The 16,972-nt window shown below is 50.0% G+C and overlaps 7 protein-coding genes across 7 annotated transcripts; 4 read left to right on the top strand and 3 right to left on the bottom strand.

Annotated features, from left to right (window-relative positions):
- Positions 1-1,044: 1,044 nt before the first annotated feature.
- tim9 (protein transporter TIM9) lies at positions 1,045-1,383 on the bottom strand (the record flags this gene model as incomplete). The annotated part of the gene is made up of 2 exons (XM_022541557.1): positions 1,045-1,236; positions 1,300-1,383. The coding sequence occupies 2 exons, from the start codon at positions 1,381-1,383 to the stop codon at positions 1,045-1,047; spliced, it is 276 nt and encodes a 91-aa protein (XP_022395649.1).
- Positions 1,384-1,575: 192 nt separating this feature from the next.
- On the top strand, positions 1,576-2,266 carry ASPGLDRAFT_1083201 (uncharacterized protein). Its single transcript, XM_022539541.1, has one exon. It carries the CDS (start codon positions 1,721-1,723, stop codon positions 2,087-2,089), a length of 369 nt encoding a protein of 122 aa, XP_022395648.1. The 5' UTR covers positions 1,576-1,720; the 3' UTR covers positions 2,090-2,266.
- Positions 2,267-2,443: 177 nt separating this feature from the next.
- ASPGLDRAFT_137830 (putative Rho GTPase activator (Sac7)) lies at positions 2,444-5,214 on the top strand (the record flags this gene model as incomplete). The annotated part of the gene is made up of 3 exons (XM_022541558.1): positions 2,444-2,586; positions 2,772-3,010; positions 3,071-5,214. 3 exons carry the CDS (start codon positions 2,444-2,446, stop codon positions 5,212-5,214), a joined length of 2,526 nt encoding a protein of 841 aa, XP_022395647.1.
- An 856-nt stretch (positions 5,215-6,070) lies between these two features.
- On the top strand, positions 6,071-7,179 carry ASPGLDRAFT_30236 (PIG-F family protein; the record flags this gene model as incomplete). Its single annotated transcript, XM_022543928.1, has 4 exons — positions 6,071-6,523; positions 6,583-6,869; positions 6,918-7,070; positions 7,131-7,179. 4 exons carry the CDS (start codon positions 6,071-6,073, stop codon positions 7,177-7,179), a joined length of 942 nt encoding a protein of 313 aa, XP_022395646.1.
- Positions 7,180-7,811: 632 nt separating this feature from the next.
- On the bottom strand, positions 7,812-9,152 carry ASPGLDRAFT_96490 (uncharacterized protein; the record flags this gene model as incomplete). Its single annotated transcript, XM_022550587.1, has 1 exon — positions 7,812-9,152. A coding segment is annotated over one exon (1,341 nt), but the record flags the coding sequence as incomplete, so codon positions are not given.
- Positions 9,153-11,063: 1,911 nt separating this feature from the next.
- On the bottom strand, positions 11,064-12,428 carry ASPGLDRAFT_137856 (uncharacterized protein; the record flags this gene model as incomplete). The annotated part of the gene is made up of 6 exons (XM_022541560.1): positions 11,064-11,394; positions 11,444-11,474; positions 11,527-11,594; positions 11,643-11,760; positions 11,814-12,195; positions 12,258-12,428. The coding sequence occupies 6 exons, from the start codon at positions 12,426-12,428 to the stop codon at positions 11,064-11,066; spliced, it is 1,101 nt and encodes a 366-aa protein (XP_022395644.1).
- Positions 12,429-14,606: 2,178 nt separating this feature from the next.
- ASPGLDRAFT_70426 (uncharacterized protein) lies at positions 14,607-16,050 on the top strand (the record flags this gene model as incomplete). Its single annotated transcript, XM_022549482.1, has 5 exons — positions 14,607-14,801; positions 14,861-14,987; positions 15,043-15,166; positions 15,223-15,680; positions 15,734-16,050. The coding sequence occupies 5 exons, from the start codon at positions 14,607-14,609 to the stop codon at positions 16,048-16,050; spliced, it is 1,221 nt and encodes a 406-aa protein (XP_022395643.1).
- Positions 16,051-16,972: the final 922 nt, after the last annotated feature.

The following is a 16,972-nucleotide window of genomic DNA, read 5'->3' as shown; positions in this document are numbered from 1 at the left end:
GTACGTCGTCGCTTCTCTTGGTGGCGGTTGGTGGCTTCATCAAAGGAGGCGGAATCGGATGAAATGATTCGGGATACAGAGGATGGGTTGATTGACTGATTATAGGTGGTTTCAAACCAGATTTTCAGTGCGATATTTGATAGATGTGGCTTGAGTTGATGCTGGGCTCGGAGGGCAGCCTTTTGGCTGTTTAAAATAGGTTGACGGGTTTGCTTTGGCATTGCGGAAGGGAGGGATGAAGTCAAAATAGCCTATTTTGGTTACTCCTATATTAGCAATTTTGTATTGGAGGAGGGGAGAATTTAAGCAACTTGCTAGTAATGGAGTATTAAGCAATTTTATATGGAGTTGTAATTTGGACAGCGTGGCCAGTTGCTTATAATGGAGTATTGCTTATATCGGAGTTGCTTATAACGGGGTTTTACAGTACTCTATACAGAGTACGCCCATATTATTATTCACTATCTACAGATACAGCAGTTGGAGAAGAAAAGGAATTATACGATCCCCTCATAATCCCAGCATTGATCTCCGCATGTCTGAGTACTCTATAATCTACAGAGTATACAGAGTACAGTGTTGGTTAGGCTCGGAACTGCGGACGATGACGGAATCGCATCGGCAATACTAACTGCGACCGACAGCATTACTACTTTAGATAGCTGTCAGCATACAAATACTCCGTAGAGTAAGAACTAGTTGACTTTACATAGAATAGGCAATGTTTTCCGGCGGCAAATGAAACCAGTTCCCGATCCCAAAATGGTGATTTTTTCCATGTGAGCTACAGAGTACTCCAGAGTACACGGTAAAGAGCAATACTATCCGTCGTAGTCCATTGACGGCCCATCAAGAGCTCAATCTCATATAATACACAGACAGCGTAACTTTTGCCATCATTATCCATTTTCCTTTTCAGTCCCGCACCGTCACTTTTAACCAGACAAACCCAAGCCAACTATATCCTGACGAACATGCGAACCGGCGCCAACACAAACGAGAAGGTCAAGTAGGAAGAGGAGAGGTCCAAGGTGAATAAAGCGATTACCGTCCACCCTGGGCGTTCTGCATCATAGCCGCGTTCTGTTCCTGGAATCGTTCGTTCAAGCGAGCCGAACCCTTGAGGTACTTGTCGACACAGCGCAGCACACAGCCTTCCTCACGAGAAGCAAGCGAACGGGTGGTGAAGTCGTTGACACAGTCATCGAAGCAGCGTTGGACGAGTTTAGAGTACATCTAAGTGTGTCAGTTGGTGTGTTCGTTGTAAGGAAGGTATCCTCAGTCGTGGATAGAACGTACGCCCATGAATTCCTTCAGCTGCTTTCTCTCCATGCGAGAGGCGAGCTCGCGTTGTTCCGTAGCATTGAGACTGCAAATTAGCATTCAAAATAAAGGGAAGCAGATAATAAATTGAATACACACCCATCCATTTTGTTATGTGATGTTCGTGGATAAGCTGGCTCAAGGTGAACTGCTACGATTCTTCATCTCCGACCGCACCGCACTCCGCCAGGTGTCATGTGATCTCACGTGATCCCAACTCTCTACTACGGTCACACAGTAGCAGTGAAACCGTCCCAACCGTCGACCGAGTCTCGACTTTTGGACGGCCGGGGTTGACCGGATTGGAGTCGAGTCGTGTCCCTGGACCCTGTACCTATACCTGTGTATAGTTAAGGGACTTGGGGTACAAGTACTAGGAGTCTAGTTGAGTACAGAGATGAACTGTACTCTGAGTACGGACACTACTGTCTACCATAGTCTCTGTAGTATATTCTCTCTCTTAGTTATACTCATCTTACTCTGTAGTGTACCTAGAACAGTACATTGCCATACCATGGTTCCTGAGACCCCTTCTGGCAGTCATCATGAAGGATCATCGGCATCATCGGTCTCTCCTCTTTCTCTCCCACACTCCTTCACCACTCCCCTTTATCCTCCTTTATCCTCCTTTATCCCTCCTTCATCACTTAAGAGTATAATACCTGCAATATCACGGGATCAGTCAGGTAATCAGATATCGCCCGTTTTGCTGCTATTTTGGGAACTGCCCAGCCCCGGCTTTTTCGCCGCCAATAATCCCCATTAACATCAATCTGTATTATACAGTCAAGTCAAGTCAAGCAAGCAAGCAAGTCAAGAGACACGAGGGCGGTCTGACTTGGTGACGGTCTGCCTCACTGAGACTGATTCATTTATTATTGATCTTCAACTCCCTTCATTCGTTCGTTCAACCGTCCAATCGATCGAGTTCCGGGGGTCGTCGGTCCCTCTGATCCAATTAATTCCAGATCGCTTCCCTCGTCCCTCATTCTCGACCTTCATTCTTCGTTCTTCATCGTCCGCTGTCCATCGTCCATCGTCCATACACTCATATCGTCCCACTTCGTCTACTTCGTCCCACACCATCTACAACGCCCACATCGCCATCCGTCACGCGAACATGGTGACGGGAAAACCGGAGCCCTTCCAGGCCTTCGCGCCCACCTCTCAACCTGTCGCTTTCTCGCCTCCGTCCAAACGAGATCTCACTTCCTGGTGGAGGCAGTTCAAGAGGAATACCCGCAAAGAGGAAGTCAAAGGTACGTTTACTGCATGTGGATCACCAGCATGGAGACCATGTGTTTCTCGGTCCATTCTACAACTCGTCCGCTTCAACGAAAGAAGGTGCTTCCGCAATGCGACCAGTGACCCGCGGCCTGTGCTATCTCGAGAAACGCCAGCCTGGTGCGATCGCTATCCTCTGTGAGAGGTATCGCGTCGATCAATAGTACAACCTCTATCGACTCCCTTGAATCTCACCATCATCTCTTCATGGCTGGCGCTAACGGTTCCTGCGTTATAAAAAAAAAAATAGATATACCTCGAGGAATCTTCGGTATTCCTCTCAACGTCAGCATCAAATACGCCAACGTCGCAATTTCTCTCACAAATGACAATGGTGAAAGCTTCATCTACGGTTACGTTCCTATCGTCGTTGCGAAATGCGGGGTGTTCTTGAAAGAAAAGGGTGTGTCAACTGCCTCTCCTGTCTGGTGAGGGACGTCACTAACTTTGATTGTTTTAATAGCAACCGACGTGGAAGGCATCTTTCGACTCAACGGTTCCGCGAAGCGCATCAAGGACCTTCAAGAGATCTTCGACTCCCCCGAGCGTTACGGAAAAGGTCTCGATTGGACCGGTTATACTGTGCACGATGCCGCCAACGTCCTCCGTCGTTATCTCAACCAGCTTCCCGAGCCGATCGTGCCGTTGGATTTCTACGAGCAATTCCGTCAGCCGTTGCGCACCTATCAGCGCCAGGTCCAAGGTCTTGCGCCAGCCAACGAGGCGGAGATTTTTGATCACGCCAAAGCCGTCGCAGCCTATCAGCAGCTCATCAGGGAGCTCCCGCCGCTCAACAAGCAGTTGCTGCTCTACATTCTCGATCTCCTGGCCGTTTTCGCTTCCAAATCGGAGCAGAACCGGATGACCTCCGCCAACCTGTCCGCCATATTCCAGCCTGGATTGCTCTCCCATCCCCAACACGACATGTCGCCCGATGAATACAAGCTGAGCCAGGATGTTTTGATCTTCCTTATCGAGAACCAGGACCACTTTCTGTTCGGTATGAACGGCACCGCGGCGGACGAGGAGACCGTCAAGGCGGTTGAGTCTGGCGGCATCGCCCCTCGCGCACCCACGACCACCCAGACCAGCATCCGTCGTTCCGTCTCCAGCGCCAGCGGCGGCGCAGATAGCTTCCGCAAGTATGGCAGCCTTCGACGCAACGTGTCCGTGTCCTCCAAGAATTCGCGAAACTCGAACGCCGCCACCAGCCCTGGCACGCCGTCGTCGTTGAGCGGAGTGCACCGCAGCAATACCCTTCCGTCGAAAATGGCTCCTCCTATGCAGCGCAGGGCCGTTCAAGAGTCCGCCACTGGCAATACCACGGGACCCGCACCGTCCGCCAAGCCGAGCCCGTCACCCAGTCGGACACCTCCCTCCACGGAGGGCAACAACCACATTCGTATTCAGGTTCCTTCAGGCACTGATGGGGCATCGGTGATTGGTACATCTGGGATGGCATACGTCCATTCGGCCACTCATGGACCCATTCCCAAGCGTTTCGCAGGGCATGTCACCGTCCCTGAGCCCCAACCTCCCCGCGAAGCATCCGTCTCCCCTCCCCCTCCTGCGGTAGTCACTCCAACCAAGGAACGTAAACTGTCCAACTTCTTTTCCAAGTCTCCACCACCCAGCGGTGAGCAGCGACAACCGAACCGGTTGAGGAAAAAGCGGAGTCCGGGTAGTGTCTGTGAGAGCGCCCAGAGCTCATCTCAGTCCCTTCAGGGCGTCACTGCTGACAATATTCCCCGCACCGTGCCTCCAGAGAATGGAGTAGCGGCAAACGGTGCTCAGGATGAATCCCACACCAATAACCAGGAAAACGGTACTTCCCAGAGTGAAAACGGACAGACGCTGACAACGGACACTTCGCTGAAGCCACACTCACGAACACCGTCAATGCGCTCGCGCTCGTCCTTCACGGACCAGTCAGATCTCGAACAACTCGACGAGACCGCGCGAGCGGAACGCAAAGAACACCGACAGAGCTGGAAATTTCCCCGTTCGTCTAAACGAAGCAGCGAACAGATCGGTCTCGTGTCGCCTCCCTTGGGAGCGACCAACCCGAGTGCTACTCGCAGCGCCAGTTCAATTGGTAGTTGGCACCAGACCAGCCGCAGCTCACCATCAGACCTCCAACAGTTTGTCAATGACCCAGCGAACCAACCGCTCAGTCTTGACGCCGAACTCAACAATAACGGCTCTCCCAAGGAAATTGAACCAGAGAGGCGAAGTCTGTTTGGAAAGTTCAAAGCCAAGGTCGGGTTAAGTCGCGACGGAAAAGACACCGACTCTCTCAGAGACCGGACGCGGAGTCCAGTAAACTCGGACACCGAAATGTCCGTGTCCAATCTAACGTTGTCACCGCCGCCAAGCAAGGTCAGCAACGGCAGCAAGTCAGCACCTGAAGCGAATGGTCCTGACGAGTCTCCTGTGTCCCCGTTGCCAGGCTCGGGGTTGCCACATGCCATTCCGGAAGAGCCAGGCTCGCCAGAGTCTCCTGTTGCATCGGCTTTTGTTGAGCAAAAGGAGCCTGTTACGAGTGCTCCTGAGTCGGCACCTGCTCAAACTGAGGCCGCCGCTGGGCCACCTAAAGAGCTGAACTAATTGGGTTGTCCCTGTTGACTGGCTTCGGTCAGTGATCATGTCTTATGTCACGTCATTTCCTTTGATGTTTTTACTTGGACACGCGGGTGGCACTTTTGGTTGTTGAATCCTTGTTCTTTTCCTTTTATGTTCTGTTCCTAGGGGTATAATCTGTTTCCTCTATCCCTTCGCGTGTCTTTCATACCCCTCTGCCCTTATTCTTATCCTTACGCTTTGCCATGCGTCACGAATGTATGCTTATGCTTATTTTCTGTTTCTTGTTGCGGTAATCTACACGGATTGGTTGGTTGACTGGTTAGACGGATAAAAACGTAAAAGAGAAGAAAAAAAAAAAAAAAAAAAAAACAAAAAAAACAAAAAAAAAAAGAAAGAAAGAAAGAAAAAAGAGTTAGATAGGAGTCCTCAGGCCTAATTTCTTAATATGTTGTTTTTTTCTGGATTCAATTGTTGGTTAGGTAGGGTTTATGCAGTCAATTGAGTGTCGGTTAGTTATATATCTGTACACGGCATCGAGAAATAGTACTAAGTACTTGTACGGAGTAGCGTGGAAGGCTGTGAGTATCTTCAACTATGGTACTTGAATTGTATACTTCTCGCCGCGATTCTACATGTAATTGTGAAAATTTAACCCATTCCTCTCGAATAGTTATCAGTCTACTTCCTTGGGTCCCAAAATGGCTGCCACACCTCCAAGGCATACCGGAACAATTACCCCAATACGGAAACCCATCCCGTAGATTCTCCGACTCCTGTATCCGCGTCCTCCGCCAAATCACCAGAACGCCATTCATTCATTCAATTCAGTCCAATCCCATTCTACAACAATCGACAGGGCGCACGCCCAAGTGCCTCAACAATGACTTCAACACCCCCCTCCCCACCACACCGCACCGGTACATCCTCCTCCTCATCCTCAAACCCAACACAATCACAATCAAACGCATCCGCATCCGCATCCACCCAAGCACCACCCCCGAAACCCCCAGCGCCGGCCATGAGTGTTCTCCCCGGGCAGCTCGCGCGGGTGTACTCTTTTGCGCATCCGGTTCTATTACTGGGTTTGTTGGCGGTACGGTTTGGCAAGTTCGTGGAAGACCCGGTTAGTGAGTTATTGGGTGATTTGCCCGTGTTGGCGGGTTTGCAGGTGTTGTATGCGGTGGTTTGCTTGCCGCCTGCTGGTGCTCCATCATCGAAGGGGAATACAGGGGAAGCGAGTTCGAGTGGGAGTGAGGGTACGGTTTTGAGACCGGGGAGAGTTGGACTGCGACGGAAGCATGCGAAGGAGGTTGGAATATCCGTGAAAGTGGTTGTACGTCTCCCCTCGCCTTTACACCAAATGATAGCTGAATACTATACTAACAAGAACAGCCCGCATTGATCTCACTGACACTAACAACCCTCCTCGCAACCCCTATCCTCTCAATCCTCCTCGTCCTCTTCGGCGCCCCGTTAACAACACACAACCTCGAAACGCTCCTCTGCGCAGCACACATGGCCGTCCTCTCCGCAACAGCACTAGTCTACGTGCACGGCGTCGACGGGAGTACCTGGCGGGAAGTCTGGGGCGTGGGTCGGCCTGCGGATGCGGTTTGGGGCGGAGCGCTGGGGACGGGCGTGGGTGCTTGGTTTGGGGCTGTGCCTATTCCGTTGGATTGGTAACCTCCCCCCCTTTATTTGATTTGAGGTAATGCTGATGAATGTAGGGACCGTCCGTGGCAAGCGTATCCTATTACTATCCTGACTGGTGCGTATATCGGGTACGCGGTTGGGTCGTTGATTAGTCGGTCGTCGTGGTTGTACGGGAAGAGGATTCAGTTTACGCCCGAGGTTGAAGAGGATATGGATAAGAAGACTGAGTAAGTGACTTGAATTGGGTACTTATTATAAACAACCTCATTGTACTGTATGTAGATTAGTAGTAAATATAATCAAATCTATCAGCTTATTGACAGCGTTTGTAACTAGTAAAGCATTCAAAATTTAAAACCAGTGTACTGAGATCTATTCAATCACAAATAAAGCAATCTATCTCGTGTATCTATAGACAATAAAAATCAATATATTCAATATATCCAGTCATGAATGAATGTAAAGCCCGCTGAGAATGTAACAAGAAGTGAAGTATGAATCGAAGAGAAGAAGAAAAGAAGTGATGAAGAAAAGGGAAAAAGGTAGCCCTGGGCTAGAATAATAAACAAAAGAAGCCATGGAAAACCGAAGAAAAGCCCCCCACCCCCCCTCCCGGGGGGGAAGAAAAGAAAGGAAAGACAATTGGGGTATAGGTATACAGGACATTAAGCGAAGAGGGTATACGGCAAGGCATTAAGGAACAGACTCAATCAGTCGCAAGGATAAGTAGATGTAGTCAGTCATATCATGCCGGCGATCTCGACCCGACGCTCCAGCTTGCGCAGCGCAAGATCGTTCTTCGAGTCCCGCTCCAGGTCCGTGCCGGTGCCACTATCATAATGCGGATGTGGGATGATTTTCTCCGTTCGTGGGATGTAGTTGGTGTTCGACTGCGGGGACGAGTGAGAGTCCACCGGACGAAGACGATAGGGCTCTATCGAGTCCGCGCTTTGGATCGGGTACATAGTGCCCACGCTCATGGCCATTGAGTCGCGGGCCATTTTCTGGAGTTGTTGGACGTCGTCGCGGAGAGTGGAGACCTGGCCCTCGAGGGATCTGCGGGCGGATTGTTCTCTGCGGAGGAGGGTGACTAGGGTGCTGTATTGTTCGATGGAGATGCTGGATGCGCCGTCGAGGTGTGGTGGGGAGGAGGGTGGTTGGTATGTGCGGGATCGGTGGAGGTTAGGGCGGACGGTGCCGGTGCTGACGGGGCGGTCTTCTGAGATTCTGGGCGAGTTGCTCGAGCCGGTTGCAGGGGAGAATAATGGTGCTGGTCGTCCGTCTGGCGCTAATGGTTTCTTGGATGCGGATTTGGCTGTTGGCGAGGAGTCGCATCGTTTGTCTTGTATGCGCGCAATGGCGAATTCCAGATCGATGAGTTTAACCTCCAGGGTTGTCACGCGTTGTTCGATAGTCAGGTTGTCGTGGTTTTGCATCGTGTGTACTAGATTGCCAACACTTGGTGGCACACTTTCGACCTCAGTTTGTTGCTCTGCATCATTAACTTCGGGTGCATCACAAGGCTCATCTGGCTTGAACAGACTGGCAACCGTGTTCCGCGTAGGAGGTCTGAAGGAGAGCTCGCTGTCAGAAACTGCTCCAAACGCAGGCGAGCCTAGGTATGTGATTTCCGTACTGCGCCGCGTCCATTGAATCGGAGACATGCGGTGTTCGTTAGCCTTTCTGCGGAGGGAATTGGTGCTCCGTGAGCGTCGCTTGTTGCGCAAAGCACGGCGCACTCGCAGGTTTTCCGGTTCTTTTCCTGTCTCAGGGCCACTGTTTCCTTTTTCATGACAGTCCTCTTCAGAAAACACTAGACTGGGGAGGGTATTTCGTCGTCGGTGTACCGGCAAGGGGTCCAATTTGTTCAGGTCCATCAAAGTAGGACGAAGGTCCTTCTGCAGCGGGCTATTTTTCGTTCCAAGAGAGGTAGGCTGCGCGTCTTTGCGACTGTGACTTTCGGATTTCCGCGGTAGCGAATTACTAGGACGAGGACTGTAGGATTCCATGGCAGGACCCCCCTCCAATTCGTCCGTCTGATTGCGCCTCTTGCGATGGAATATCTTTCGCATAACCGTTCTCAATGTACTCTCGCTCCGACGATGCATTCCGGGCCCTCTGGCAATCATGTTCGATACCGGGTCGTGTGTGGTCTGAAAAGGCGCCCCTGGTTGTTGCATCCCGCGGAAGTTTCCAATAATCGCTGTTGAGTCGGGTCGGTATCCAGGTCGACGACGGCTGAGGGACATGTTTTGCGACTGAATGGGGGGTAGGGCGGTGTCGTATGAGGGATCCATTGCTTGGGCAGGGCCGCTGCCGTTACTCCAAGTCGCTGACATTCTATTGTTCGGTATCAATCGCACGGCGCATGGATCGTGTTCGGGATCGGGGTAGGTAGTTAAGCGAGCGTGTTGTAGGATAGTGAAGGTGTGTAACGAGCGTCGAATAAACAAATAAAGGGGTCTATGACTTGTCAAGTGGTCTGGGTGTTTGTTGTCAGATCTGTTGCAACGAGGTCTAGGTCTCAGGACGGAAAAGCGTCAGTAGAGGCCGCGAACAAGTGTAACCTGGCCCAACTCACCAAGACGGTCAAAATGAGCGGCATAAAAAAAAAAAAAAAAAAAAAAAAAAAAATCAAATCAAATCAAAGAACGTAGAGATTCCTCAAAGCAAATCCATCCCGATACCAGTAGGGAAGGTCAACGTTGTCGAGGCCAGCCTAAGACGTAGTGGGGATGATAGTATGGCAGGCACTATAATAATAGAAACACCCCTGTAATAATTCCCCGAAAGGTAGTAAAAAGCGAGAGCGACGAAGAGAAAGAGCAAAACGAGTGGTCTTCAAGAAAAAAAAAAAAAAAAAAGAAAGAAATGGACGCGCTTGTCATATAAAGCCGACCAGGATGATGGATGATCGCAGCAGGTGTTGAAAGAATGTCGTCGGCCTCCACTACAGCAGAAGGACCAAATCTGGACTTCAAACAGAGCCCGGTGAAAGCCAGGAATATCCAGAATGGTTGAATCCCCCGAGAGATCTCAAACCACAACGTCAAAGAACCGCATTGATTCGGGCAGCATGACCGATTCGTTCAGGGGAGAAGGAAGGACTATGGGATACTGCAGAGAGTCAGAGTCAGTCAAAAGCAGCTAAAAAAAAGTGCAGAAAATTTAAAAAGACAACACACCCGATGGAGACACTTGGAGCAAGCAGGAGCAGAATGGCCATGAGAGAGAGTCCTGGAGAGTGTCAGGATGGAGACCGATCCGCACCGTCCGCCAAGTGGCCGAACGGGTGTTTTAACTGCTGGTTTGCGTTTCAGGTCGAATCCTGCGTATATTCTGTTGAGAGCACAGAGTACTTGGACTTGTACACAGTAATATGAGAGTTAAGTATTCTCTCATGGGTATATGGCTTGTCAATTAATCTCTCTTCTGAAATATTCTTCTCACATTCTCGAAATATACTGTGCAGTCTGTCTGCACTCTCACATGAATGACAGATCAGGCACAGCTGCATCGGACCCATACATTGGGGGGATTGGATCCATCTCGGAGACCGTACCAGAACCATTCCCCCCTCCTCCTCTCTCTCCCGGCTAAAACCCACGTATCCGTCCCGTTACTCCTTTGTCCTCTCCTCCCCGGAATCTCATTTTCGGCCATTTTCCCATTCCGGAAGCAATTTGTCCCCGGAGGTCCATTACCACGACTCAATCACGATATCCGATCGTGCTATCGTTTGAGACCGGCCATATACCGACCTCGATCGGCAGTTGCAACGTCTACTCCCTGGCCACTGACTGGCACGCCGGCGGTAATCTGAAACTTCATGTCCGGTGGGTTTAATTTAACTAACCAACTTGTGCTTCTGCTGGGGTCTTGTTTTGAGGCAAAGACGTCAGGTTAGGGAAGGGGAACCCGCTGCCGCAAAAAGTAAATCTGTATACGGAACACGGCAGGCCAAGTCGGGTTCACTTTGGCACCGGTGTCTGGGGAAAGCTTAAGATAGCATCTCGTTCCTTTGTTTAAGGTCGACTTACTCGACAAATGTTCCATCCGCCAATTGGAGGGTCGACTGCTGCCGCAATTGACGCCAGGAACAACCGCGACACGGATACTGCTGCATACATACTCCGTATTCATACATTGCTAAAACTATCGTATAGTGTCTATTTTAATTTGATCGGCGCGAGATCAACACAATGTCTCACTGCTGACTATCACCAAGACGTCCGTCCCTCGTCAGCGGTCCCCGACCGTGATTCGTATTGCACCGTGACGTTGTCCGTCCGGCGAATCTGGCTTAGTACAAGTTCTTCCGGGCGGAGGATGCTTTCCTGGCTTTCCACGTTGGTGATCGTGAGATCTGGTTTCTGGGAATTGGACCGTTTACTTCGGTTGTAGGATGCACCGGGCATGCTGTTGCCGCTGTTTTTGCAGTTGTCCCTGCTTGCGCTCCAGGAGCGTAGGGATCGTCTTCCGAGGATTATTTCGAGTAGAGGGTGTAGGGTGGGGATGCAGGAGGCCATGATGACGACGTTGGATTCGATACTACACGGTTTGATGAGAATCAATCTTGATCTGGGAGCTAGGCACATACCATGTCCAAATGACGAGCTCTGCGGTGGCATCTGTAACTTCAGATCAGCAACAGTCACTTTATACAGACGAAGAGAAACTCACACGTCGGATCCGTTTTGTTGGAAAGACCAGGCAATTGCAAGCACTTGACAATAGCCATAGCACACGCTCTGCGAATAATCAGCATAGTTGACATCGATATTCACCACTATACTCACACTGAACCGAGTCCCAAAGCCAAACACAAGGCGATCTTCTTCCGCGCGGACATATTAAGCCGCAAGAGCACAACACTCGGATAAATCGCAAGATACAGATCTGTGAACGCAGAGAATGCTAGACACGTTAGGGTTCATCATGCTCTTCTTTCGCAGATTTGGGTAAGTCACCACCCGTAAAAATAGCATAATCAATCAAAACCCAAACATCCCGACAGGTCGCACCCTGCATAACCAACGAAGTATCCCACAACGCCTGTGGTGGATCACACATCGTGAACAGCACGATAATGCAAACGCCCGATGTCAGCGCTACCAAACCCGTCAATATCCACAGCGCCGCTTTTTGCCACCAATTTGGATTCACGATGCGGTTTAATAAAGCTGCGACTGCGAGTTTGGGGAGCGAGAAGGAGACGATACCTAGTGTGAAGTCGATATAGTTGACGAGGGATACTTTGACGAGACGTTCGGGGGATAGGGTATCTGCGTGTTGGCCGTATCCGAATGCTACGTTTGCTGTTGTCACGGAGGTGTATGCTAGGCTCATAACCTTTTGAAGAATTGGTTAGCGTTGTTTCTCGCGAACGATACTATTCTGTGGACTGAACTCACCATCGACGCTGCAATCAACCAGTCATCCGATCCCATGTTTCTCAACACACCGGCTCGAATGTACAGTCTCGAAATGACCATCACCAAAGTAAGACCGGTCATCGCCCAGAAGACACCAATGATCTTTGGGCCTTTGGTCTGACTGAGATATTCGACAGAATGAGAAGCCATGGTGCAGACTATGGAAGACGAGACATCGACGTCTGGAAGAAAAAGAGAAGGACCAGGGAACAGGGAAAAGTGGACGATATTCCTGACACGGAAGCCTCTAGACTACCATGTTCATGGGCAATGAAGAGTTTTCTATTTTGAAGGACCACGCTATCGCAATCCGAGCCAATGTCGATACTTGCAGTCCATGCAGAGCACCTCAACGACAAGGGGTGGCCGAAAGGAACTAAACATGCAGGACATCCAACAACATCCAACCTGGAACGCCATTAGACACCATGGTCGGGAAGAACGGTTGATCCTTTGTCATATACCCTTAGCTGCAGGGGAAAAGACATCGCAATTGGATACTCTGTCAACCAATGGGTTCAACGGCGCCATCAATGTCAATCCCTGTATCAGGGACATTTCTAGATTGATAATGTTTTCCTGCTGTTAGACCAATAGACCAAAGTGCCAAAGTGCCATGACTCGACATGATTCCAGTCTGTAGCCACAGGTATAATATGCAAACCCGCCTGAGTCAACCTTTCCTGGCGCATGACGTTGGACCGGTCATTTTACCTGTCATGTTATGCAGCTAAAATATGACGGACCATGGTGGCAGTACTACCAGTATGAAGTATAATTGCACGAATTATACCTACTCTTGATGGAATAGGAAGTACCAAGAGTATTACCCCGTCTTGGTACATCCTTGTATGTCCCCACCATCTTCCATCCATAGCGAGGCTCTGTATGAAGCATGGGCCAATCGCGATCAATGTTGCATCGCCGGGATGTGTCCCGACCACGCCATACAATAACTACTCGTGCGCATGGACAGTGAGATCAGTGGTTTGTCGGGGGGGGGGCATATCAGACCGTCCGCGCCCGGTCAGGTTTAATGATATTTGCTCGTTGGTATTTATTTCCCAACCCGGTTAAGTACTGGCCGTTGACGATATTCCTTCTTATTAGCCGAGCCGAGATAAATGGGGAGAGTGACCTTACTCCGGAGTATCCGTACAGTATATCAGTGCACTGCGCTCAGAGTACTGTGCGCCTGTACTCGATGAACGATATTCCGTGCATACCTCGTATAAATGCCCCGTATGATTATGCAGCAAATATGTCCGAATTACGAGGCATCACCGGCACATTACTTCTGTAAATCGTGACCGGAGTTGGTAATAAGCGAATCCTTCGCTTCCACCACAGCCGAAGAGGAGAAAACAAGCACTGACAGTTAAACGAGACCCCACTCTTCTTCGGATTGTGGTCCGTTCGACGATCGTCAATCCGCAATGTTGGCGGCTTGCATAATTTTATTCAGCCTTTTCTTTCTCTGTCACTGTACTATGTTTTTGTTGTTACTCGACAGGTTTATCTCGGGTGTTGTTTGATGCCCCTGGCAGGGATCCTGCACCCGCCAGTCAAATAATTGAGGCATTTAACGTTCTATGAACCGGCTTAGGGTTGGACGGCTGTATCCGAAGGTGCTGTCAACGTACGGAATAAGGATCCGTGCTTTTGTCATAACAAAAGACTCGCTCCCAATGTTCTGGTGGTGGCTCAAGCCAGATATTGGAATAAACGCATAACTCAGAAAGTGAACAAAGAAATTGAACAAAGAAAGAAGGTTCTGATATATCAGATGTCCTATTCATCCTTTTAATGACTCGCATGCTGGTTGTTCCCGGACCGGATCGTCTCAGATGAATTTCTTGCCGCAGCATCCTGCATGTCCGGAGTAGAGATTACGACTGCAACCTGAATAATATGACACGGAGAAAGCTTCGAGCGATTTGCTGGCCAAGGAAACGGTCTGTAATTCATTTGTTCTCCACGCTCCTTCCTCCCTGCCCTCGTAAAGCTTACTTCCACCGTTTGTTGATGGATATGTCGGCCAATGGTCCAGAATTTTCCTATCTCGTATGACGTCTGCATATGAGGATGGAGGATCCTTCGTAATCAGGGGCTATGAGGATGGAATTTATATTCTTATCCGGCTGAGGATTCCCGAGTGTCGGTTGGAGGCTCTATTCCACTGATATATCGACTCACTCTTTCATTACCCTTCCCAATATTGTCCTGCCATCCAGATACCTCACCATGACCGTCCTAGCTGCAACACAGAGCAAAAATGGCCATGCCAACGGAACAGCGAATGGCCACAGTAAAGAAACATCACCTTTCATGAACGACCAAATCCCCATCTCTCCGAGCGCTCCTCAAGAAGTTCCTGGATTGCTCGACCAAATATCTTCACATGGAGATGCCTTCCTTAACGCCGACCCTGATGCACGGTTGAAACTGCTGGAGGATGCTCGGGCATTGGTCAACGCTCTTGAGACTCCTCGTGAGTCGATGATTAGATATTGCTGGGCGCAGGTTTGTGGCCTTACTTATACCAGAAATGGAATAATCGCTCATAGGCCGCCTTGGAACAGTCAACGATCTACGCGGCCATCGAGACCGGCGTCGATATTGATCTCTTCCACAAACTGTCGCGCAATGACAGGCCCAAGTCTGCTGCGGAGTTAGCAGAGGACACGGAGTGCGATCCAGTTATGCTGTGTAGGTTCCCGGAGCTTCAACTTGCCTTCTGGGATTCGTATACTGACTGTATCAGCCCGGCTACTCAAACATCTTGCCGCAATGGGGGTGATTGGAGAGGCTGGACCGGATCTGTACTGTCGTACGGGCTTCACGATAGCCCTGTGTTCGGAAAAGTACAGCGACGGTTTCCCTCTTATGTATGTACATGTGACTATAGTCCACCCAGATGCAAATGCTAACCCGCCTGGCACAGGACACGTCGATTCACAGCTGGCATCCACGCTCTCCCTGCCTACCTGAAGAAGAACGGCTACCGCAATCCCACCAAACCTACAGACACCGCACTTCAGCTCGGATTCAACACAGACCTCCACTTCTTCGAGATCGCGAAGCAGGATCCGGTCACAGCCAGACAATTCAACAACCACATGTCCGTATACAGTGTTGGACGGCCGAGCTGGATGGATGTTGGCTTCTTCCCGGTACAGGAGCGGCTTATCGAAGACAGCAATATTACCAATGACGATGCCTTACTTGTCGACATGGGCGGGAGTATCGGTCACGATCTGTCTGAATTCAAGCGGAAGTGGCCTGACGCCCCGGGACGCTTGATTCTGCAAGATCTTCCGACAGTAGTCTGCCACGCACAAGGTTTAGATCCCGCAATTCAGGTGACGCCGCACGACTTCTTCACGCCCCAGCCGGTTAAAGGTACGTCTCTTTCCCAGCCTCTCCATTTGTCCCATAATTAATATCCAAACCAGACGCACGAGCATACTACATGCACTCTGTCCTCCACGACTGGCCCGACGACATGTGCCGCAAGATCCTGGCAAATCTGACCCCAGCCCTCCGCTCCGGATACAGCAAGGTGTTGATCAACGAGAACGTGATCCCAGACAAGGGCGCTTACTGGGAAACGACCAGTCTGGACCTGATTATGATGGCGATCGGATCGGGAGAGCGGACGGAGCGACACTGGCACAAGTTGTTGGAATCGGCGGGATTGAAGATTATGAATATCTGGACGGCGCCTGCGCAGAAGGGGGTCGAGAGTCTGATTGAGTGTGAGTTGGCGTAGTCTGCTGCCTTGCAGGTTTAATTACCATTTATTAGTATAATAATAATTCTTCTGCCTCTTGGGACACTGTATACATGAATAGAGATGAAAAGTAAGAGAAACTCACGAATATAGCACCTGTAGGCGATGAGGTGAAAAGTTGAAGAAGAACGCGAGGGTGGAGAGGAGAGAAGGACAACAACTAACCGAAAACGGAAGGAGGGAGGGCTGACGACACAATGAAGTATAACCGAATTGCTACATATTTCCTTAGGAATAGTACGCGGGAGCAATGCTTTATAGTAGTATGTATTTGGTCCACATTGAAGTGAGTATGAAATACGAAACCGCGTGCGTAGTTTTCTAAATCAACCCTTCGTCCCGGACCTCCACCACATCTTCGTTCGCCTCGAGCTTACCAGCAAGGCCTTCAGATCCTCTTAAACACCATTTTTGTTAGCTACTTTCACATTCGGATCTTGTTTTGAATCAATACATACTCGAACGTAAGCGCCGGAGCGGAAAGCCGACGCTGAGGCAGTTCTTTGCCACCATTGTCATTGATTTGCCTAATAGGGTGAGCAAGAGACGTTTAACAAAACAAGGGAGAAATAACGTACGTGCGAGACCACGACATGCCTGAACCAGTCAGGAAACATATCATATACCTATGATTCTGGTGCATGTGGATGTTAGCTCGATTCTTGTGTCTGACATCCACTGGTGTAACCAACCGCCATAGCTGAGAGAATGAATAAAGGCTTATGTTGAGTGGAATAACGTGGATGATGCATTCAGGAAATAGATATCCCGTGGAATATATATGGTGTTGTTGCTACGATGTAATCAGCATGTCATGCAAATGGTCAGATCCGGGGAACGAAACCGTGGCTTGCCAAAAGGAACCAGAAAGGTTTCCACGGCTTGCTCCTATTCTTGTATT

The sequence above is a fragment of the Aspergillus glaucus genome (genome assembly GCF_001890805.1).
Source record: "Aspergillus glaucus CBS 516.65 unplaced genomic scaffold ASPGLscaffold_37, whole genome shotgun sequence".
In the NCBI taxonomy this organism is placed as follows: Eukaryota; Fungi; Ascomycota; class Eurotiomycetes; order Eurotiales; family Aspergillaceae; genus Aspergillus; species Aspergillus glaucus.
Note: the sequence above shows the minus strand (reverse complement) of the source record. Positions and strands in the feature narration are given on the sequence as shown.